At 59.2% G+C, this 22,796-nt stretch overlaps 1 protein-coding gene across 4 annotated transcripts; it reads left to right on the forward strand.

The window, feature by feature from the left end:
• The first annotated feature begins 398 nt into the window (after positions 1-398).
• Positions 399-17,997, forward strand: EPS8L2 (EPS8 signaling adaptor L2). 4 transcript variants are annotated; one of them, XM_081797498.1, is made up of 21 exons: positions 399-527; positions 3,062-3,180; positions 3,264-3,319; positions 4,111-4,175; positions 10,795-10,956; positions 11,436-11,585; positions 11,658-11,737; positions 11,816-11,958; positions 12,048-12,118; positions 12,308-12,434; positions 12,617-12,705; positions 12,927-13,001; positions 13,207-13,355; positions 13,529-13,661; positions 13,791-13,909; positions 15,075-15,180; positions 15,873-15,986; positions 16,232-16,304; positions 16,471-16,651; positions 16,748-16,880; positions 17,016-17,997. In XM_081797498.1, exons 2-21 carry the CDS (start codon positions 3,137-3,139, stop codon positions 17,097-17,099), a joined length of 2,154 nt encoding a protein of 717 aa, XP_081653624.1. In that variant the 5' UTR covers positions 399-527; positions 3,062-3,136; the 3' UTR covers positions 17,100-17,997. The 4 variants fall into 4 exon arrangements, with proteins under 4 accessions (XP_081653624.1, XP_081653625.1, XP_081653627.1 ...); XM_081797499.1 differs by having other exon boundaries at positions 441-527; positions 3,120-3,180; XM_081797500.1 differs by lacking the exon at positions 399-527 and having other exon boundaries at positions 3,069-3,180; positions 4,116-4,175.
• Positions 17,998-22,796: the final 4,799 nt, after the last annotated feature.

Genomic DNA, 22,796 nt, shown 5'->3' on the forward strand with positions numbered 1-22,796 from the left:
CTGCCCCGGGGCCTGGCGCCCAGGATAGGTCCCTTTGCTGCGGCAGCTGAGGCTGGGAGATACCCGGCAGGGGATACCTGGCGGCTGCTGGGGCGCAGCGAGGCCTGCCTCGGGAAGATCTTAGAACCTCGCCCTGCGTAGTCGCCAGGCACATCCCCACGGGTGAGGGGCTCCCGATCCGCCTACCCGTCCACCGGCGCCCCAGCTCTGGGGGTGGGGTCTGCGGGTCCAGGAGGCCCACGGGGCGGGCGTTGGGGGCCGTCCGCAGGGAGCCCCAGGGGCCGGGGCCGAGTCGGAGGGGCGGGGCGTCATCGTCCCGCCCCCACCCTTCCCCCGCGCCCGCCGGCTCCCGGGTCTCTAACCTGCCGCTCAGGTTCCTCCTCGCGGTCCCGCCCCGGCCCGGCCCAGCCGCGCGTCCCTCCCGCTGCCGAGCCCGGGCCGCCCAGGCGAGGAGCGGACAGACAGGCGGACGGACGCGCGGACAAGGGGACCCACGGGCGGCGCAGGCACGGGGCCGCGAGGAGCAGGTGAACGCCCCACGGGTCCCCACCTAGCCCACTCAGACCTGCCAGAATCCCTGCGGACGGCAGTCTGGCTCGGCCTTAGTTTCCCCAGGTGGCCGTGCGACTGGGGGCTCTGGCCGGAGTCCGTGGGCCGGGCCTGGGCGCCGGAGGCAACGGGGTGCGATAGGGCTGCGCCGAACCCGCGGCCAGGAACCTGGTCCGGCTGCGGCCTGGTCTGCCCGGCCTGGTGCTGGGGCGGTGCCGGTGCGCAGGGACATTTTAAAGGCAGTGGCACCTGAGTCAGCCGGCCCCCTCCCCGCCCTGGGGCTCGGTGGAGGGAACCCCTTCCTCCAGCGAAGGAGGTGGGAAGGGGGTTCTCTCCCTGTCCCTCGAAGGCCCCAAACCCCCTTCCACAGGACAGGCTGGGGCCTCCTTTGTGGCCAGTGGCTCCCTGTGGGCTGGCTCAGGAGGCACTTCCTGGGTGTCTGAGCCAGGAGGGAATCCAGGGCCAGAGAAGCATCAGGCTAGGGTCAGGTTCTGGGTCAAGGGGTGTGGGAGTTTCAGGGAGGAGGAGGCTGCATGCTGGGTGGCAGGGGGCCTGTGGGTGCTGGACCTGAGGCTCCCCAGGTCCCTCCTCCCTGAGCCAGGCTGGCCTGGGGCGGCCCCTGTGTATGAAGGTGTCCCTGGTGGCTGGGGAGGAGGGTAGACAGGCTTGTGGTGCTTCTGAGGTGCACCCACAGACCACCTCTACCCCCACTCCAGGGGTAGTCAGCCCCAGCAGTAGCAGTTCGGGGAGCCAGGGCCCAGCTGGGGGTGCCTCTCCTTCCCCACCTCTGCACTGCTCCCCCCAGCCCCCGCCCTGGGGGGGCCTGCCCAGGCCTCTCCTGGGGCCTGCCTAGAACGGGGCCTCAGTGGTTCAGCATTCCACCCCGCCCAGTCTGTTGGATCCCCTGTGCCCGCCTTCCCAGCGCACCTTGAGCCCACCCCTTCCCCACCCAGGCTTCCCAGGCTTATCCCTCCTTACCAACCAGGTTGGGCCCTCCCCAGCAAGCAGTTCCCAGACCTGGGCAGAGCCAGGGCCCCGAGGGGTTCCCCATTCCAGAACTCCACCCGGCTCCCTCTGGGCCTTAAGCTGACTCCTCCCCAAGGTCACTTGGCTGTGAGCTGGAATTTGAACTTGGAGCTGGTCCCTCCACCCTCCCTGCCCTGCTGGGGCCTCCGCCACTGCCCAACAAGGCACCATGCTCGGCCCTCCCTTTGCACCCGGAAAATGGCCGCAGTAAAACCAAAGTGCAATCTGGGCCCTGGGCTGGTCCCAATCCCTTGGGCCCACACAGCTCCCCTGCCCCAGTCAGCTGACTGGAGCAGGCCTGTGGTGGCCCCTCCCCCAGCTGCTCCCCAACCCAGATGCCAGCACCTGGACTCACCTTTCTGGCTGGCCCTGCTGGGCCCCCCACCCTGCTCCAGGGAGTTGAAGGCCATGGGTTCCTAGCCTAGGCGCCCCAAGGAGGGGGGCCGTGTGTCCCAACCTGTGCGTGTCTGTGTGTGCCTGGGGGCCTGGGTTTTGCCCAGGTTTGTGTGTGCCCAGACACACGTGCCCAGTGCCCTTGGCTCAGCCCCTAGGAATCCCATTAAGCAAACACTCGGCTCCCTCGCTGAGGTCATGAGCATTCCGGACATTCTCCACGGACAGATGGTCAGAGGAATCTGACCAAGCCCCTACTCCCACCCATCCTGAGAGAGCCAGGACCCTCCGTGGCACATGGGAGGGGGTGGCCTGAAGCCCCCAGGCCCCTCACACCTCCTGGAAATCCTCTTTGTAGGTAGGACCTGGTCAAACCAGAAAGTCCTGGGGTGCTCCCTGCCCCTAGATACCAGTACCCCTGGCCTGTGGACCACCCACTCCAGCCAACCCCAAATACAGAGGGACAGCCTTGTCAGAGGTCCCCAGGGGGCACAGACCTCACAGGACATGTTAGTCTGACCCAGGGGGGCCAGGCTCTGCTCACCCCCCTGAGGGTGTGCTCCCTCTAGACTTTGTTCTGGGCTCTGGGTCCCCAAGGCCACACCTCCCCCCGCCCCTACCCCATCCAGGGTCCAGTCTCATCCTGTGCTGCCTTCCTCTGGTATTGGCTCCCACCTGCCTCAGGGCCTTTGAACATGTGTTCCCTCTGCTTGGAAGGTGGTTCCTCTCCTAGGTCCCCTTTCAGAGCCCCCAGGACACTGTCCTTGCAGGCCCACCTAGATAGCCTTGAGAGTGGGACTCCTCTACTGGCCCCCCTGGGGCTCCCTGTGGAAGACCAAGGGTCTGGGGTGAGATAGAGGCCCATGTCTGCCAGCTGGGACCTGGGCCGGGAGGTCCTGCTGTGTCCAGGAGGCAGGACTCTACTCCCTGAGGACACCCTGCCCAAGCTCTCTGGGGAACCTGGCCAGGACACCAGGGCTGCAGCCTCTGGATCTGGGGTGGGCGGAAGAGGGGATCAAGTCCTGCCCTGGGAGCAGTGAAGCCACCGACCAGGCCCCAGGGAGGTGTCAGCTCGGCTGCCCTCTGCACTCAGGTGTGGGCCGGGCACTAGGCCCTGGACTCAGGCCACAAGGTTGCCCTTCCATCACCAGCCACCACCAAGGACGCCATGAGCCAGTTGGGGTCTGTGAGCTGCTGCCCAGGTGCTGCCAAGTGAGTCCCCACCCCCATCCACTGAGCATTCCCCGGGGAGGGGTGCCGTGTGGGCCTCGCCCTCACCAGCCCCTCCCCTGCAGTGGCAGCCTGGGCCGGTCTGACAGTGTGGCCAAGATGAGTGCCAAGGACCTGTTTGGTGAGTGAGGCTTGAGGATGCGCTGTGGGGTCTCGCCCACTCCCCTCCCCCAGGCTGTGCCAGGCCCCCACCAGGGGGATGCAGGTCAGCCCTTGGTGCCCAAAGGAGGCCCCTGGACCCTCATTAAGCAACAGCTGCTCAGGTCCCTCCCTCCCTCACTGTAAGGAGAGAGGCCTTTACTAATAATTCAGGGACCATCAATATTGATTCGGCTGTGCTCCTCACTGCAACCAGATAGCCCAAGGGGGTGGGGCTCAGGCTGGATGGAGCGCCAGGTGTCTGCTGGGGGGGAGGGGGGCGGGGCCTGGCCAGCCCCACCTCGCCCAGCTCTGCCTCTCCCCCAGACACTCTTTTGTGCTTTTGGACTCAGTGCCCTGTCTGGAAAGTTAGGAGTCTCAGGGAGGGACCGAGAGATGTTAGCTGGCAGCTCTTGGAGTTGGGGGAAGCCCAGGCTTGGACTGCTTCCCAGAACAGTGGGCTTCCAAGGGAGGAGCTGCTGAGCCTCCTGCACCCGCTCCAGGACAGACCCCTAGCAGGGGGTCCTTTTCTAGGGGCCATCTGGGGGCAGAGGGAGCTGAGGGTCCTTTCCTAGGGGCCATCTGGGGGCACAGGGGGGTTTTCTGTCTGCCCAGAAGGGCCCTCACATTTCACACCCTCGAGTCCTTTCTGGCGGCAGCCCCCTCACCTCCACTCGGCCCTTCCTGTGGCCCAACCTGGGAGTCCAGTCCCACCTGTACCAGGGGCTGTGGGTCCTGCCCTCTGGGGTGAGTGACTGGTGACTCCCTGCTCAGAACAGAGGAAGAAGTACTCCAACTCCAACATCATCATGCATGAGACCTCCCAGTACCACGTCCAGGTGAGGCCAGCCCCCAAGGAGCACCTCCAGAGTCCCCGGGCAGATGGGAACCTGAGGCACAGGGAGACAGCCCAGCTTCTGACACCCACAGCAGGTAGCCAGAGCCAGGGACTGCCCCACACCTGTCCTGGGCTCACCCACGGTGCGGGGAGCACCCTCCAATCCTGGGAAGCTCACAGTCTGGGGGACGCAGGAGCTCTGGGGCTCTGTCAGGGAAATGGAGATGCCGGTGGTCAACACAGGCCAGGCAAGGACAAGGCCTGGGTGCTGTTTGGCAGCACTTGGGTGGGAAAACTCTGTGGGAAGGAAACTGTCATCCTGGCCCCCAAACAAGGAACTGGATTAAGAGGCAGAAGATAGGACACAGACACACTTAGTGAGCTCCTGCAGGAAAACCTCGGATGGCCAATTCAGATGGACTCTGGGAATGTCCAGACTGGTTAGCTGCACTCCAGACCAGCACCCAGCTCAGGAGGGTTTTCACCCCGGGTCAGCTTTTTTTTTTTTTTTTTTAAGATTTTATTTATTTATTTATTTGAGAGAGAGTGAGATAGAGAGAGAGCACAAGAGGGGGGAGCAGGAGAGGAAGAAGCAGACTCCCTGCCGAGCAGGGAGCCCGATGCAGGACTCGATCCCGGGACTCTAGGATCATGACCTGAGCCGAAAGCAGTCGCTTAACCAACTGAGCCACCCAGGTACCCTACCCTGGGTCAGCTTTGATTCACACTTAGAACTCAGGAAATATGTTTTTTAAATGACCTTCTTGGTTCTTGGCCACTGTCCCATCCTGTAGGACAACAGGGCTAAGAATGGCTGAGGAGGGAGGAAGGGGCAGCCTTGGACCAGGAAGAGGGGGGCTTGGACCAGGAAGTAGGGGGGACCCTGGGCCAGGAAGGGGGGGGCCTGGACCAGGAAGGGGGCCCTGGACCAGGAAGGGGGGAGCCTGGATCAGAAAGGAGGGCCTGGATCAGGAAGGGGGCCTTGGACCAGGAAGGGGGCCCTGGACCAGGAAAGGGGGAGTCTGGATCAGGAAGGGGGCCTTGGACCAGGAAGGAGGGCCTGAATCAGGAAGATGAGGACTTCTTCCCTCCCCACAGAACCCCCCAAACCCAAGAGGCCAGGCGACTCACTGCTTTCTAAGCCTCAGGTTCCTGATCCATACAATGGGTCCACAGAGACACTGGGAGTCCCTAGGCTCTTGAATTGGGCTGTGTTGAGTGAGCAGCCTTCCCTGCCAGGCTGCTGGCTCAGGGTCCAAGGGCAGGGCACAGGGTGGGGAAAGGTCAGCTTCATCCCCTTCCTTCCCAGGCAGCTGGGCCACCCCTCTCGGGGGTAGGGCAACATTGCCCTTCTGGACTTTGGTCCGAGCTATCCTGTGGAAAGACCCCAACCCGGGGGCACCTCTCCTGCTTGCCCAGCACCCGGCAGGGCTGGGGGAGAGGATGGGCTTTGCCTGCCCCTCCCAGGTGAGGAAACCAAGGCACAGAGAGAGGGTAAGAAGTGGGGGCAAGGTCAGACCCACCCCTGGCAATGGGGGGCTGCTAAGACTTGTGGGTTTGTTTGCTTTCCTGTTTTCTAAGTTAGTGTGCCGGAGGGGGGGGGCATGCAGTTGTGTTTCAGGTCGGTGGTGTCACCGCCACGGTCCGGACACAACAGCTGCTTTACCCCAAAACTCACTCCTGCTGACCCTAGCGGTCAGGGTCTTCCCAATGCACCGTTCAGCAACGCGGCTCTGTCCTGCAGCTCTCGAGTTTGACTTTTGGAGAACCCCGTCTCCCCCCACTTCTGCATAATTGAATTCATATAGTTTATAACACTTTGTTCTGCTTGGTAAACTTATTTCAAGAAAACGCGTGTGTAGGATAAGACTTCTCTCAGCTCTGGTCTGCAGGGGACATCTCCACCGGCTGTGCCAGCCCCTGGGGACCCTGCATGTGGCCACTCGTTTGTACAATTGCACCTTTTTGACGGGTGGGAGTCCTTTGCACACATTGTCAGGTGTGTGGATTAGAGATATCTTCTCCCAGTATGGCTTGTTGATTGATATGCATGACCGTCTTTTGATGAACAGAAGTACTTAATTTTGATGATGTCCAGCCATATCCACTCTCCCCCTAAGATTAGGGTTGTTTTGTTGGTTTTGTTTTGTTTGTTTGTTTGTTTTTGTGGGGGGAGGGAGTGGTCATTGCCTGACCCAAGGCTGTGAAGATTCCTTCCTGTGTCTCCTAGAAACTCCAGACTTGAGGCTTTTACATTTAGGTCTATGATCCATTTGAAATTAATTTTTGTGTATGAGACTCGAGGCTAATTTTTCCCCGTAGCAATGTGCAGTTATATGAAGAAGATGTTCCTTCTCCTATCAAATTGCTTTGGTGCCTTCGTCAAAAACTGAGGAGTTGAATGGGATGGGTCTGTCCGTGCTTTGTTTCGTGATCTTTCTCTCACTGTAGCTTTATTATTGAACTTGAAATCAGGCAGTGTGAGTCCTGCAACCTTATATTCTTTCTCCCCAAGATCTTCTTGACTATTCCAAGCTCTTTGGACTTGTGTTTATATTCCAGCCTCCCAGAAAAGCCTGCTAGAATTTTGACTGGCATTGAGTCAAACCTATGGATCCACTCGGTGTGATCCTGAGCCCTTCCCACCTGTGGACGCGCTCTTTCCCCACGTATCAGGGCTACTCTGACTTCTCTCAGAATGTTTGTGTTTCCACTGTAGGGATCTTGAGTATCTTTTCTCCAAACATTCCTTAGTATCTGACTTGCAGACGCTGTTGTAAACGGTACTGTTTTTAAAAAAGCCATTTTTGCATTGTTGCTAGCGTATGGAGGAACAATTGAATTTCCGTACAATTATTGAGCGCCCTGAGACCCCTCTGAACTCACTTATTTGTGTTAGTGATTTGCTTGTAGATCCACTGAATTTACTACTATAAAATCAGGCTGTCTGAAAAGCAGAGCTTTGTATCTTATTTTTAGAGCTTCATTGCCCTGGCTAGGACCAACAGTACAATGCTGAATAAAAGCAACAAAGAGGGGACATCCTTGCCTGTGTCCAATTTTAAGAAGAAATATCCAGTATTTCCCCATTGTATAGGCTATATATTTTTGTAGATAGTTTACTAGTGAAGAAGCTCCTTTCCATTCTTTGCTGAGAGTTTTTTATCATGAAAGGCGTTACATTTTGTCAAATGCTTTCTCTGAATTTACAGAGGTGTATTCACGACTGTTAACATAAGTCAGTCACACTGATTGATTTTTCTGAATGTTGAACCACCCTTGCGTTTCTGGGATAAACCTCATTCATTCATTATTGAATTATTATTCAATAAGTGTACTATTCTTTTTATGTGTTGATGGACTAATTTGCTAACAATTTGCATTAATGTTCATTAGAGATACTGGTCTATAATTTTATTTTCCTATAAATCCTTGACAGATTTTGGTGTCAAAATTGTGGTGGCCTTATTAAATGAGTGGGAAAGTATTCCTACTCCTTGGTTTTCAGAAAGAATTTGTGAAACATTGTTTTTATTTCTTCCTTAAGTAATTGTTAGGATTCACCTGGAAAGCCCTCTGAATGTAGGGTTTTCTTTGTGGGAGGTTTTTGACTATGAATTCACTTTTATGCATGTAAGATCTGTAGTGATGGCCCTTCCTTTTTTCTAGTTATTGATCATTTGTGTTTTCTCTCTTTTTTTCCTTGATCAATCTTGCTGGGGTTTATCAATTTCATTAATCTTTTCAGAACCGACTTTGGGCTTAGTTGATTTTTCTCTATTGTTTGGTTACTGCTTTGCTGGTTTCTGCTCTTAACTTCCTTCTTTTCACTTACTTTGGGTTTTGATTGTCCTTTTCTAGTTTCTTACGGGAGACCTGTAGATCACTGATATGAAATATTCCTTCTTTTCTAATTTATTCATTTACAGCTGTACACCACCCCCCCACAAAAGCCTTTCGCCAAATCCCACAAGTTTGATGTGCCTGCCTTTAGTTTTTATTTTTATTTTATTTTTTTTAAAGATTTTATTTTTATTTATTTGACAGAGAGAGACACAGCGAGAGAGGGAACACAAGAGGGGGAGTAGAAGAGGGAGAAGCAGGCTTCCCCGTGGAGAAGGGAGCCTGATGCGGGGCTCGATCCCAGGACCCTGGGATCATGACCTCAGCTGAAGGCAGACGCTTAACGACTGAGCCACCCAGGCGCCCCTAGTTTTTATTTTTATTTTTTTAAGATTTTATTTACTTATATGAGAGAAAGCACAAGCAGGGGGAGGAGCAGAGGGAGAGAGAGAAGCAGGCTCCCTGGCGGGACTCTATCTGGGGACCCTGGGATTATGACCTGATCCGAAGGCAGACGCTTGAGCCACCCAGGCACCCCACGCACACACCTTGGTTGTCATTCAGTTTGGAACACTTTCTGATTCCCCATGACTTCTTTGCCCCCTTCTTCTTTGTTCACGTGAGCACTCACAGCTACAGACACTCCCCCCCACCCCTTGTGTGGCGTCCCGAGGTCCTGCTGTGCTGTGTTTTTGTTTTCATTTGTCTCTGTCTTTTCTCATTTCCCTCCTGATACCTTTCACCACTGGTTGTTGATGTAGAAGTGTGTTGCTCAATTTCCAATTATTTGAGGGTTTTCTAGTTATCTTTTCTGTTACCGGTTTCTAGTTTAATTCCATTATGGTCAGAGAGCACACTTTGCAGGGCTTCAATCACCTGAAATGCACGGAGACTTGTTCCGCAGTCAGGCACATGGTTTTGCTTGGCTTGGTGGTGTGTTTTGCTAACAGTGTGTGCTTTGGGGCTCACTTGCCTCGCACAGATGGGTCGGCTGCCTTTTGTCCCCTGCATGTTTCTGCCCCCTTCTCTCTCTGACCTGCCTACGCACACGTAGGCTGGGACCACCCCTCACAACCACACTCAGTCTCGCATGTGGTGGGGTTACCTGAATTGTGAGGAGAGAGCACCTGGGGCGTGCGGACTGGGGGCTCCCACTTCTCCACAGCTAACCTGTGAGTGTGACCCACAAGGACTTGTTAGACTGGTCAATAAAACAGGTAAATAAGCCTGCGGTTGACTCACTTCAGGAGAAGGGGTGTCAGAGTTTCACTATGCAATGCTTTTGTTGAATGAGACTACATGCAATTTTCTATTTTAAAAAGTGAGTTACATTTATTTTCCCAGAGATCCTCTGTTTAGCTCTTTTGCTGATTTTTCTATTGGATTGTTAATTTTTTACTTATTCACAGATTTTTTCATTCATTTATTCATCACTGGTAATAACTATACTTAACAAAATAGAGCTTTTAACAAAGTAAGAGCTATCACTGAAGTACATACTGGTCTTTTTATAAATTAAGAAAATCAGGGGTGCCTGGGTGGCTCAGTTGTTAAGCGTCTGCCTTCGGCTCAGGTCATGATCCCGGGGTCCTGGGATCGAGACCCACATTGGGCTCCCTGCTCCGTGGGAAGCCTGCTTCTCCCTCTCCCACTCCCCCTGCTTGTGTTCCCTCTCTCGCTGTGTCTCTCTCTGTCAAATAAATAAATAAAATCTTTTAAAAAGAAAAGAAAATTAGCCTTCACCATATCTATTACATCTGTTTGTCCCACTTTTTTTTTTTTCTTTTTACTTCGTATACGGTATTTTTTTTTCCAGGCAGAAATGCATTAGGTCAGAGTTTTTGGTCTTTTCTTCTGAGCGTCTGGGTTTTCTTTTTCTTCCTTGCTGAGGAAGGTACCCCTGTGGGGGGGCCGTTCTGAGGTCATCAGAAATCGTCCAGCATTTTCTCCTAGCACTTTCGCAGCTGGGTCTTGACTGCCTAGAGTTTAAGAGAGTGTTTATCCGGTTGTCTCAGCTTTGTTCACTGACTTCAGTGAAGGTCAATGGGACACACTGCGGAGCCTGGAGGGAGGAGGAGCCCGAACCAGGCTTGGGGACAGAGGAAGGGGAGGGCTGTGCTGGCCAAGGGTCCCCGGGCCACCCCACAAAGCAGCCCACATGGCCATTCCAGGTGCTCACTCATCCCAGCACATTCACTGAGGGCCTACTGTGTGCCAGGCACTGTCCCAGGCACTAGGGAAATAGCAGTGAACCCAGCAGCCAGAAAATAAACAAAGAAACATAATGTCAGATTGTGATAATTAAAAACAAGTCAGATCAGGGGGTTGAGAGTGATGCTGTAGCCTGGCAGGGGGAGCAGGTCTGAGCGGAGCCCTGAAGGAAGAGAGAGCTGGAGAAGAGTAAGGGAGGCAAACTGGGGATAGACCATGCAAAGGCCCTGTGGTGAGTCTATGCTAGGTCTGCAGGGGGGAACAGGGAGGCTGGTGTTCCTGGAGTCCAGCCACAGGAGATGAGGTGGGCGAGGGATTGTTTGTGTGGGGCTGCCAAAGGTTTTATCAGGGCATGTCCACGGCCCCCCAGACGTTCCTCAAGGCAGAGCAGAGACCTTCCCCTAAGGTAGGGCTGTGTCTCTCAGACCCCCAGGGTCGGGGATGTTCTCCACCCCCCAGGCTCCCAAGGTTGGCCCTGGCCCCTCAGGCCCCTGGGGTGCAGCCCCTTGACCCTCGTCTGGGCACAAGGAGGGCTCTCCCCAGAGTGACCACCTGCCCGCCCCCAGCACCTGGCCACGTTCATCATGGACAAGAGTGAGGCCATTGTGTCCGTGGATGACGCCATCCGGAAACTGGTGCAGCTGAGCTCCAAGGAGAAGGTGTGGACACAGGAGATGCTGCTGCAGGTCAATGACCAGTCTCTGCGGCTGCTGGATGTGGAGTCCCAGGTGTGGCAGCGACAGGGCAGCCAAAGGCCATGACCCAGACACGCAGCTGGGCCTCTCTGTGGGGGTGGGACAGGATGAGGAGGGCAAAGGGCAGGTGGGGCAGGGAGGGCTGATCGGGCTGAGAATCCAGGGGAACCCGGTCACACACAGCACCTCGCCCACCTCTGGCTCCAGCCTGTCCACCGGCTGTCCCAAGGCAGGGCCTGGCTGTGCCCAGGGGTCCGTGTGCCGCAGCTGCGGCCACGGCCTGGCAGAGTCCGGGTCTGCCTCTGTGCCACGTGCTCTGCGGTGCCCACCAGTTGTCTGTGACTGCCCACGGCACACACCCCACAAGCCGGGCTCACAAGGCACGCCCAGGGCACTGTGTCCGTGGCTCAAGTCCACCCCGCACCCGTGGCGGTGAGTCCGTGGTGGTGTCACATCTGGGAGTCGCGGCCGTGGGACGCGGCCCAGGCGCATCCGAGCCCCTGGTCCCCTAGGAGGAACTGGAGAACTTCCCGCTGCCCACCGTGCGGCACAGCCAGACCGTGCTGAACCAGCTGCGGTACCCCTCCATACTGCTGCTCGTGTGCCAGGACTCGGAGCAGAGCAAACCCGACATCCACTTCTTCCACTGCGACGAGGTGGAGGTGAGAGGGGCGGCGGCCGGGAGGGCCCCGGTGCGCCTGCGCCTGCGCCTGCCTGATACCCGGTGCCCCCAGGCGGAGCTGGTGCACGAGGACGTCGAGAGCGCGCTGGCCGACTGCCGTCTAGGGAAGAAGCTGAGGCCACAGACCCTGAAGTAGGCGGGGGCGCCGGGCGCGGGAGGGCCGGGGGTGGGGCTGGGGCCAGGCTGAGCGCGCCTTCGCCCCCATTCCAGGGGCCACCAGGAGAAGATCCGGCAGCGGCAGTCCGTCCTGCCCGCTCCCAAGGGCCCAGCCCCCATCCCCTTCCAGCGCTACGGCAGTGACTCCCCGTCCGCCAAGAATCGAGTGGGCCCGCCGATGCCACTCACTGAGCCAAGTACGCTGAGGGAGCCGGGCTGGGGCTGCACTCGAGGTCCGGGGGGCGGCCTCCGTCAGTAACACCCGATGTCTGCCTCCCCCATCCAGGCTTCCGCCGTCGGGAGTCGCAGGATGAGGAGCCACGCGCTGTGCTGGCTCAGAAGATAGAAAAGGAAACGGTGCGTCTTGGGGCAGGTGGGGCGCCCCCACCTGACCGCGTCCCCATCAGGTGTGGGCCCCTCCAGCCAGCCTCCAGCCAGCACCCGCCTCCTCCCCCCAGGCCAGGGACCAAAAGACAGTGTGTGCGGCTGTCCCTGCCGCGGGTGGGGGCGCCTGAGTCTGAACCCCTGCCTCTGCTCTGACCCCAGCAAATCCTCAACTGTGCCCTGGACGACATTGAGTGGTTCGTGGCTCGGCTGCAGAAGGCGGCAGAAGCTTTCAAACAGCTGAACCAGCGCAAGAAGGGGAAGAAGAAAGGGAAGAAGGGGCCAGCAGGTGCGGAGGGGGCGGTGGTCCGTTGGGCAGGGGGGACAGCAAGGGGAGGTAGGGGAACAAGAGAAGATGGAGAGAACAAGGTGCAAGAGGCGGGTGGCCACTGAGCTGCAGGAGATAGGCAAGGACCCCCCCGGCGCAGTGACGGCCAGCCAGGTTCATAGCCACCGCCCTGCCCATTCCAGAGGGTGTCCTTACACTGCGTGCACGGCCCCCCTCTGAGGCCCAGTTCATCGACTGTTTTCAGAAAATCAAGCTGGCTATCAACCTGCTGGTGAGTACTAGGCCCCCTCCAATCTACCCTCCCCACCCTGTCCCTCTGTGCCTACATTGGGGGATCTAGGGTCTTTGCCTCCCCTTGTCCCAGCACCATCCCTGCACCCCTCTGTCTGCCCCCCACCCTGTCCCTCTGTGCCTACATTGGGGGATCCAGGGTCTTTGCCCCCCCTTGCCCCAGCACCATCACCCCACCCCTCTGTCTGCCCCCCACCCCAGGCCAAGCTGCAGAAGCACATTCAGAACCCCAGCGCTGCAGAACTCGTGCACTTCCTCTTTGGACCTCTAGATCTGGTGCCTGGGGCTGGGGCTGGGGGCGCAGGACCCCAGGGTGGTTTGCCCCTGGCTGAAGGTGGGGGGAAGCAAATGCCTACCCTGGGCAGGCAGCTGGGGCCTTGCGTCCGGGCTGTGGGTGTGGCTGGTCTGTGGTGCTGTCAGCAAGCCAGCTGGGACTGGGGTCCGGTGGGTAGGGCCTCCTCTGAACCCCGCTTTGCCCCAGATCGTCAGCACCTGTGGGGGCCCAGACATCGCACGCTCCGTGTCCAGCCCCCTGCTTTCCCGCGAGGCCGTGGGCTTCCTGCGAGGCCACCTAGTCCCCAAGGAGATGACGCTGTGGGATTCGCTGGGGGAGACATGGACACGCCCCCGGTGCGGCAGCGGGCAGTGGGCAGAGAGGGTGTGGGAAGGGGCCCTGGGCTGGGTGATGCAGGGCATGGGGTGCAAACCAGGATGGGGTTCCCTGGCAGGCCAGGTGTGTGGTCCCAGGTGGGGCTGGTTCCCATGCGTGGGCGTGGCTCACCTCCAGAACCTCCCACCTCCAGTTCTGAGTGGCCCCGGGAGCCGCAGGTGCCCCTCTACGTGCCCAAGTTCCACAGTGGCTGGGAGCCACCCCTGGACGTGCTGCAGGAGGCTCCCTGGGAAGTGGAGGGGCTGGTGTCTGCCCCCGACGATGAGGTCAGAGCACCCATGGCCCCACCCCAAACCCACTGGCCATCTGCCTCCTCCACCACTGCTCACCTCCTCAGCCCACCTCTGTCCACTGCCTTCACCCCACACCAATCTAGGGGGTCCTTTTTCCCACAGCCGACTCCAGCGAACCGACCATCCTTTCGAAACTCCCCCAAACACAGCCTTGTATCTGAGCCCACAGCTCCACCTCCAGGAGACCCTCTCCCCCAAGTCAGCTCCCCGCATGCTCACAGGTAAGTTCCTCTTCAAATGAGGGAATGTGACGCTCACCCCTAGAAACAAGGAGGCTCTGATATGAGTGTGTTGCCACCAGGTGGCGGCAAATGCCTTGTTCATGGCGTTCAAAAAAAGCATTTTTCCAAACCAGAACCAGGTTTTCATTCTAACTTTATAATATAAAATTGAAGAGAAAAATGTCAAAAGCCACCTATAAATTCATTACCCTAGTACGTTATCTCTCTTTGTGTCTTCTCAGGTATGTTTTAGAATCATGGTTAGACGTTTACTAAGTCACTAAACTTAAGTGGGTTCAACGATCCCTGTCACTCACGCCATTGGGGCTGATTTAGGTCCAGCCTCAGAGCCAGAGAAGGAGACTGAAGGTCTGGGCTAAGGACAGCCATTCTCCCCGCCCCCATACACATACTTCCCACAGACCCAGGGCCTGGGGGACTTCCCATCCTTCTTCTCCTCTCCTCCTTTCTGTTCTCACTTCTGGCCCAGGATCTGTCTGGGAAGCTGGTTACCCTGCCAGACCCCAGGATTCAGTTTCAGCAAGGGAGGGGGCTGAAATCTGTGTCTTACACAAGTGTGCCCCTCTCACTGCACCCCCTACCCCCGCCATGGCCAGGCTGATGTCCATGGCTCCTAACCTAGGGCCACACTTGAAGAGACATTTTCATCCTTTGACCTCCAGCCCCTGGCCAGGACACCGATGCCATGCCCCTGCAGCTCGTGGGCCGTCCTCCACTATGGGTGCTTGTGGGCAGGGCTGTGGCTCTGAAAACACTTGGCCCTCCCTCATTGGTCAGCTGCTTGCAAGGATGGTGGTGACCCTGTCATTTCTTGGGTACATGTCTGGCTGTGGGTCCCCTGGGGGCCGGGCCTGGCGCCCCCTGAGATGGCCTGGCCTCCGGCGGGCCTTGCCATGCCCACACGCCCCCTCGTCCCACCCCCACCCCCCCTGCATGGCCCCCACCTCCGTGCAGGGGCCCCAGACGCTCTGGGGCTGTCACAGTTTCCATTCCCGGCTGACGAGCCTCAGCTTCTCTCCGCTGTGACCTCAGAGAGCTGAACAGGAGGCGGCACGCACCTGGGAAGCTGCTCCCCCAGCCCAGCCCCAGGGCCAGGAGGAGACCCCAGCCCAGTCCTGGGCCTCAGCCCTTCTGTTCCACGCAGGGGCTACGAACCTGGGCCAGCCATGGCCAAGTACGTCAGGATCCTCTATGACTTCACAGCCCGCAACGCCAACGAGCTGTCGGTGCTCAAGGACGAGGTCCTGGAGGTGAGCCGGGGCCTGGGCTGGGGGTGGGGGGCTGCCCAGGAGAGGCAGGAGCCAGGCTGCCTGATGCTGGCACACGGCACGCCTGTCCAATCCCTTTCCCCAGGACCCCTACCCCTGGGCTCCAGTCTGGGTGCACAGCCTGCCCCTTCCCCACCCCCAGCACAGCCTGGATGAGGGGCCTCCCTGTCTTGGGGATCTAAGAGGGGGCTCAGGGGCTCCTGTGCTGGGCTAAGCTGGGCTCACATTGAAGGACAGGCCTTCTCTGTGCCAAGTGCAGACCCTCCAGCTCTCAGCCAGGGCTCGTCATTCACACCCACCCCTGGACCCCCCTTGAGACACGGTCTGTATGGTGCCAGTCCTGAATTCAGGCCACCCACTGGGGGACGGAAAGTGGAGCAGGCTGGCCGGGGTGGAGGGTGATCTATATGCAAAGGCTAGAGGCACCCTTGCTCTGGATGCTGCTGGAGAGGGCTAGGGGGAGATAAGGGAGGGATGGTAGCCTCTATGGGTGGGACAGAAGGTTGGGCAGGGCAGGGGCTCCTGGGAGGACTTGTGACTTCCCCACAGGATTGGGGGGAGGCGGGGCTTCGGAGGAAATGCCTAGAACTCTCTCTGGCCCACCTATAAAGAGGGGCTCATACACCCTGCGCTGGTGACCAGATGGGGGTGATGGTGGGGGTGGATGCCTGCAGGTGCTCGAAGATGGCCACCAGTGGTGGAAGCTTCGCAATCGCAGTGGCCAGGCAGGATACGTGCCCTGCAACATCCTGGATGAGACTCGGCTGGAGGACGCACCCCAGGAGCGGGTGAGTGCGAGGAGCGGGGGCTTCTGCGGTCCCACCTCAGAGGGGGGATGGGCGGGTGCAGACCCGGCGCTGAGCCCCGGATTCCTCCGTGCCCGGCGGGGGTGGGGCCACAGGCCGGGCCCTGGGAGGGGGGGGCGGCGAGAAGGGATGCCTCACCTTCTCCTTATTACAACCCTGCGGGGAGGAATGATGAGCTGACGCTGAGGGCGCCCCCACCCCTTCGTCTCTTGCCCCCACCCCTGCAGGCCAGTCTGAAATATTGGGGTCCTGCCAGCCCCACCCACAAGCTGCCCCCAAGCTTCGCAGGGAACAAAGACGGTGAGAGGCGCTCTGCCAGGGCATGAGGGCCACCAGATGGATGCGGGTACGGGGCCCTGAGCCCCTTGGGGGAAGCAGCGGGCGGAGGGTCCTCGAGCGGGGTGGGGGCGCTGCGGAGGGCGCCGGTCGGCTCGCGGCGGGCCTGAGTGCCGGGCACCGCCCGCAGAGCTCATCCACCACATGGATGAGGTCAACGACGAGCTCATCAAGAAGATCAGCCACATCAAGGCGCAGCCGCAGCGGCACTTCCGCGTGGAGCGCAGCCAGCCGGTGGGCCTGCCGCTCACCTACGAGTCGGGCCCCGAGGAGGTCCGCGCGTGGCTGGAAGCCAAGGCCTTCAGCGCCCGGTGCGCGCGCGCGCGGGGGGCGAGGCGGGGCGCGGGGGCGGGGGCGGGGGGCGGGGCGGGCGCCCCGCGCTCACACCCGCCGCGCCCCGCCCCCAGGATCGTGGAGAACCTGGGCATCCTGACCGGGCCCCAGCTCTTCTCGCTCAACAAGGACGAGCTGAAGAAAGTCTGCGGGGAGGAAGGTATCCGCGTGTACAGCCAGCTCACCGTGCAGAAGGCGGTCCTGGAGGTGAGCCGGCCGTGCCTCCGTCCTGCGCCTCCCCGCCCCCTCCTCCCTCAGGGCTCCTGGATTGCCTGGAAAGCGGGAGGCCGGGGACCCCGGCCTGTGGGCCCCTGAGCTGAGGCTGCCCCGCCCCCTCCCTAGAAGCAGCAAGGTGGGTCGGAGCTGGAGGAGCTCATAAGCAAGTTTCATTCCAAGACCCAGAGGAGGGTGGAGGACGACAGCTAGACCTGGCCAGCTGGGCCCAGCACACCTGCGGCTGGGGGACACGGAGATGCACCTGCAGAGAGGCCCACCCCCAGTGCATGGAGTATTATTTTTGTATGTGTGTATATTTTGGACCATGGACACGGGTGGTGGGTGGTGCTGGCTGGGAGCAGCTCACCTGCCTCATGGCACGTGGCCTGTCCTCAGGCTCAGCGATGCCTCAGCCCACACCCATCTGCCTGTCCCAAGGCCCACCTCCCCAAAACTAGCCACCTGGAGATGCCAGCCGCTCATGCACCTGCCCCTGAAGCCGGGGCTGCAGCTTTTCCAGCCCCGCCCAGCCCCCTTCCTGGCTTTCATGACACCTCTCCCTGAGGCCACAGAACCCCCAGGAGGTAGGCAGGGACTTATCCTTTGGCCTCCTATCCACATGGGGGTTCCTCCTGGCACTTGTAACCCTGGCCCCAAACCTCACCCCTGTGGCTGCTACTTCTTCACGCACCTGCACCTGCACACCTCTGGATGGGCTGTGGGCCAGAAGGGCACTGACCTCAGCACCCTGGGCTCTGAGCCCCCAGATATCGCCCACAGCGCCCACCCAGCACACTGCTCCTCAAGGGTGGCCTGGGGGGCTCCAGGCTTCCCTGGGGTGGGGTGCATGCTGTTCTCCCTCCACCCATTCAAGGAGCATAGATGGACTGGACAGGTACTCCTTCAAGTATGGCCTTAGACACCCCACACACACCCAAGGCAGAGCTCAAGATAGGAACTTTCTCCAACCAAGTCTAAGGCCAGGCTTGCCCTGTGTGCCGTGTGGGTGGTGGGTGAGTCTTGGAGCACTGAACTCTGCAGGTTACACCCAGAGATGAGAGGTGGCCAAGGTTCAAAAGCCATGTCATTAAACCAATTAAGTATCCTAGCAGCCATGTGTCTGTCTCCTGGAGATGGGGATGGGGTCACTGTGGGCCTGGAGCCCAACTACGATTGCACCCTTTGTAAGAACCACTGGGCAGAGGCCAGGCCGTGGACATTTCAAGTGAGGCCATGTACCCCTGACTCCAGTGGGGGTTCCCAGGAGCCCCTCACCTCCACATGTATCCGAGTGGGCCCAGAGGATATTCCTGGGAGGTGAGGAGCTGAGGGGGCCCTGCTCACTCTGCGTGCTGTGGCTCTCCCAGGCCAGATGTCCAGAAGGCCCAAAGACTGTAACCGAAGACGGGTGGAAGGCCCGGGAGCCAGGTCTGCCGGACCTCAGGGCGGGCCAGGGAGGGGCCTGAGTCTTGGCGGCAGGGCCGAAGCTTAGCCCCAGGCTGAGGGAGGTGCCCTGGAGAAGGGCCTTGACAGATACGGGACCAGGTTGGTGGTCAGCTCTGAGGTGTCAGTGCAGGAGTGGAGGGGTCCCTGAGCACACAGTGGGCTGCACTCTGCACCTCGAGGACACCAGACCACCAGGCCAGTGCCCACCTGAGCTCATCCAGGGCCCCACCCTTGGAGGAGGCCTCTGGCACCCTCTGCTGGCGGCTCTGCGCGCTGTGGTGTGGGCAGTCCAGGGGGCACCCTAGTACCTGGCCAGATGGGGGCATCTTGATCTGCATTTCCCCAAAGCAGCTGGGGGCCCCACCCTGGGTGAGGGTGTCTGGAGGGCTCATTCCTGGGGTCTCTGTGTGGTGGGCAGGGGCAACCACAGGGAGCGCGATGCAGAGGCTGTGCCTTGTGGGATTGGGGTTAGAGATCTAGAGCCGTCTGTCAGCTGGTCTGCCACGGAGCCAGGCCCAGCCCCCAGGCCTCAGGAGCCCCGACTCTAAGCTAGGACTGTCCTGTCCACCAGGACCCGGTCAGGGGGAGCTGGGCCACCTCTGGGCCTTGAGCACCATGGCTTCCTCTCCCCAAGAGAGGAAGGTCCTCCCCAAGCCCCAGGCCAAAAGAGGAAGGTTGGTCCTCCCAGACCCAGGCAGGACCTCGCAGACAGGGAAATAAGACCCAGAAGGAAAAGGGGAGGGATGGGGTGCCGGCTGTCCCTCCAGAAACCTGCAGATGCTCCTCGTCCAGAACCACCAGGAGGGATGGGCCCCTGACTGGACCACCCCCCACCAGCCCTATTTGGCTGAGCCCCTCCTTTGGAGCAGGGATGGGCACCCCCAGCTCCACCTGCTCTGAAGGGGGCCTCTGCTGGCCCAGTGGTGCTCACACTAGAACAAGCTCAGAGGGGCTGCTCCTGGTCATGACCCCACCCGGCAGGGCTCTGCCTTCACCAGGACTGTGGTGCTGGCTGGGCTTTGGGGACACTACCTCCAGGCTGGGTCGCTTATCCCTTGGGAGCCTCAGAACCTACACCTGTTCCCTTGCCCGTCTCTCCCTCCCCTCCTCCATCCCATCCACAGGCCACCACTGCTCTGTCCCCCTCTGTCCCCACTGTGCTCCCTGGACAGCTTGAGGAGGACCTGATCTCCAAGACCCCAAGCCCCTGGTTCCCTAGCTCCCGGCAGCCCTAGGCCAGCTCCCATTACCCAGGAGCTGCTGGTTCCAAGATGCTCTGGACCCACCTGTCTGCTGGGCCTCTGGGCTCCTGGAAGAGGCTTCCCCACCACTTCCTGGGAGGCGAGAGTGGTGGGCCCAAAGTCACATGGCCTTTAGGGTAGGTGTGAGGACATGAGGGCATCATTGTCCAAGGCCACCAGATTGGGGGATGACTGAGCTCTACCCACTTTGGCATCCTGGTGATCTCAGCGTCCATAAAAGTAGACTTGGATGAAGAACAAGGCCCAGAGGGTCCAGGTCACCTGCCCAGAGCCCCAGAGCTGGGGAGGAGCTGGGCTCCAGTGCAGTTTGGCCTGATCTGTGCCCCTAACCACACACCTCCTCACCTCCCACAACAGGCTGGCCAAGCAGGGAAGAGGGAGGGTCCGGTGGTGGCAGCCCCAGTGGTGGCGGGGACTGCAGAGGGTGTGCCCATGGGAGCGTCCCGCTGGGCAAGGGGGGTTGAGCTGCCCGCCCAGCGTCCACTCTGTGCCCAGCTCTGCTGCCAGCAAACATCCCCACAAACAAGGCCCGTCTCTGTTTCGGGCACAGGCATGTCTTTGTGGCCCTCCCCGGACCAGCTGCCTCCATTTGCCCCCTCTCCTACACAGGGCGGCCAGGAGGCAAAAGCAGCTTCTTCTTCTTTTTTTAAAGATTTTATTTATTTGACAGAGAGAGAGCACACACAAGTAGGGGGAACGGCAGAGGGAGAAGCAGGCTCCCCGCGGAGCAAGGAGCCCAATGCCGGGCTCCATCCCAGGACCCTGGGATCATGACCCGAGCCAAAGGCAGACGCTTCACCAACTGAGCCACTCGGCGTCCCCAAGTGGGGTCTCTTTAAGAAGAGTCTTTTCTTTTTTTTTTTTTTAAAGGTTTTATTTATTTATTTGTGAGAGAGAGAATGAGAGAGAGCACATGACAGGGGGGAGGGTCAGAGGGAGAAGCAGACTCCCCGCCGAGCAGGGAGCCCGACGCGGGACTCGATCCAGGGACTCCGGGATCATGACCTGAGCCGAAGGCAGTCGCCCAACCAACTAAGCCACCCAGGCACCCAAGAAGAGTCTTTTCTTTGTCCTTTCTATTTTACTTTTTCAAAATATTTAATTTACCAAGAGGTTAGTGCATAGAAGGGCTAGCACGAGGGGTAAGACATCCCTCACACCTGTATCAAGAGGCCAGAGATAGAATGGAGGCAAGAGGGGCACCTGTTTCCTGGACCAGGTGGCGCTTGGCAGGGGTGACAGCGGCTAAGAGAGGACTCACGGGAGAGGGCGGCACTGAGAAGGTGGCTCTGTGTCCGGAGAAACAGAGAGACGACCCTATGACTCTCCCCCACAAGCGTGAGAGAATCCCAGAGGCATTAAACCATTCACGTGAGAGGAAAATTATCAGGTTCCTGGAAGAAAATGTGGGAAACATCTTTGTGATGAAGCTGAGGAAGAATTTTCTGTGCAGCACTTCAAAATGAGCTGATGAGTTTGGCTTCATCAAATTGAGGATGTAGCTCGCCAGTGGCCCACGGGCATGGCTGACGGGGAGCCAGGGAGCCCGAGGCTTCGCCAACAGCGGGGCCCACCTGCAGCAGGCCTGGGGGGGTGCACTGTCCCACGGGGGCCCCAGACTCTTTCGGGGCCCTGAGCTCTAAGCTAGTTTCCTAACAACACAGAAGTGTGTTGAAGGTTGAATTGTGCCCCCATCCCGCAGATTCATACAAGATAGGGTCGTTAGGTTGGGCCTTAATCCCCATGACGGCTGTCCTTGTAATAAGGACACTGGACAGGTGCACCCGTCACGGGAAGGTGGAGGCAGAGGTGTGATGGGTCATCTACAAGACGAGAAGCATCAGCGATGGCCTGCTACCTGCAGCAGGGGTATGAGCAGAGAGAACCAGCCCAGCCAGCACCTTGAATCCAGACACCGGCCTCCCGAATTCCTGCTACTTAAGCCTGGCATTTGATGGTGCTTTGTTATGGCCATCCCAGGGATGATACAAAGTGAGTCTTCGCCTTTTTTACCTGGCTATGGTATAAAAGCTGCCCTGTTGGGGGGGGAGGGTGCAGGGGCTGTGGGCTCCTTTGCAAGGATCCGGCTTGGCGGCTTGGCCGAGGACCCTTCCCCACCACACACTCCGTGGGGCGGGCGCGGAAGTCCCCGTGAACAACCATCCCTAATCTCACTTCATCCAGCCTCGGCCCCGAGCGGAGGCCGGACCGGCCAGGCCGCCCCAGGAAGCGGTGTGAGCCGCCCTGGCCCCTCGGGGGACCCGCCGGCCGCCATGCTGTGGGTGCTCAGACCTGGGATCTTGGCAGCCCTTCTCCCCAAAATGAACGAGGGTCCCTGTCGCTTCAAGGAAAACAGCGTCTTTGTTGCCATGGTGAGTCCGAGCCTCCAAGCTAGGAGTGTGGAGCCCCAGGCAAAACAGGTTTTAAGGCAAGTCTCACCTGCCCCAGCCCGAGGCTGCAGACAAGGGCAGGCCACACCTGGAGGGGCACACACGGCTGCACACAGGGGCCTCCCGCCACGGCCACGCGGGTAGGACAGTACGGAGTGACTCCTTCGGCCCCAGCCAAGCCTGCAAATGATGCAGCCTCAGGCCCCGAGCCAGAGCCCCCCAGCGAGGCCACTCCCAGATTCTTCTTAGTTTTTTGTTTTGTTTTGTTTTTTAAGATTTTATTTATATGACAGAGAGAGACACAGCGAGAGAGGGAACACAAGCAGGGTGAGTGGGAGAGGGAGAAGCAGACTCCCCGCGGAGCAGGGAGCCCGATGCGGGGCTCGATCCCAGGACCCTGGGATCATGACCTGAGCCGAAGGCAGACGCTTAACGACTGAGCCACCCAGGTGCCCCAGATCCTTCTTAGTTTTTAATCCTGGTAAAATACACAGAACATAAAATGTACCGTCTTCACCGTCTCTAAGCCCACAGCTCAGGGGCACTAAGCACATTCACACTGTTGTGCAGCCGTCCCCACCACCTGTCCCCAGAACTTTCCATCTTCCCAAACTGAGACTCTGTCCCTGAGTCACCGACCCCCATCCCTCCCCCGGTGCCCACCGTCCACTCTCTGTCCCCCTGAGTCACTGACCCCCACCCCTCCCCCGGCGCCCACCGTCCACTCTCTGTCCCCCTGAGACACCGATCCCCATCCCTCCCCCAGTGCCCATCGTCCACTCTCTGTCCCCCTGAGTCACCGACCCCCA

This window comes from Leptonychotes weddellii, chromosome 11 (assembly GCF_054177405.1).
Source record: "Leptonychotes weddellii isolate Sample4059 chromosome 11, ASM5417740v2, whole genome shotgun sequence".
Classification (NCBI taxonomy): domain Eukaryota; kingdom Metazoa; phylum Chordata; class Mammalia; order Carnivora; family Phocidae; genus Leptonychotes; species Leptonychotes weddellii.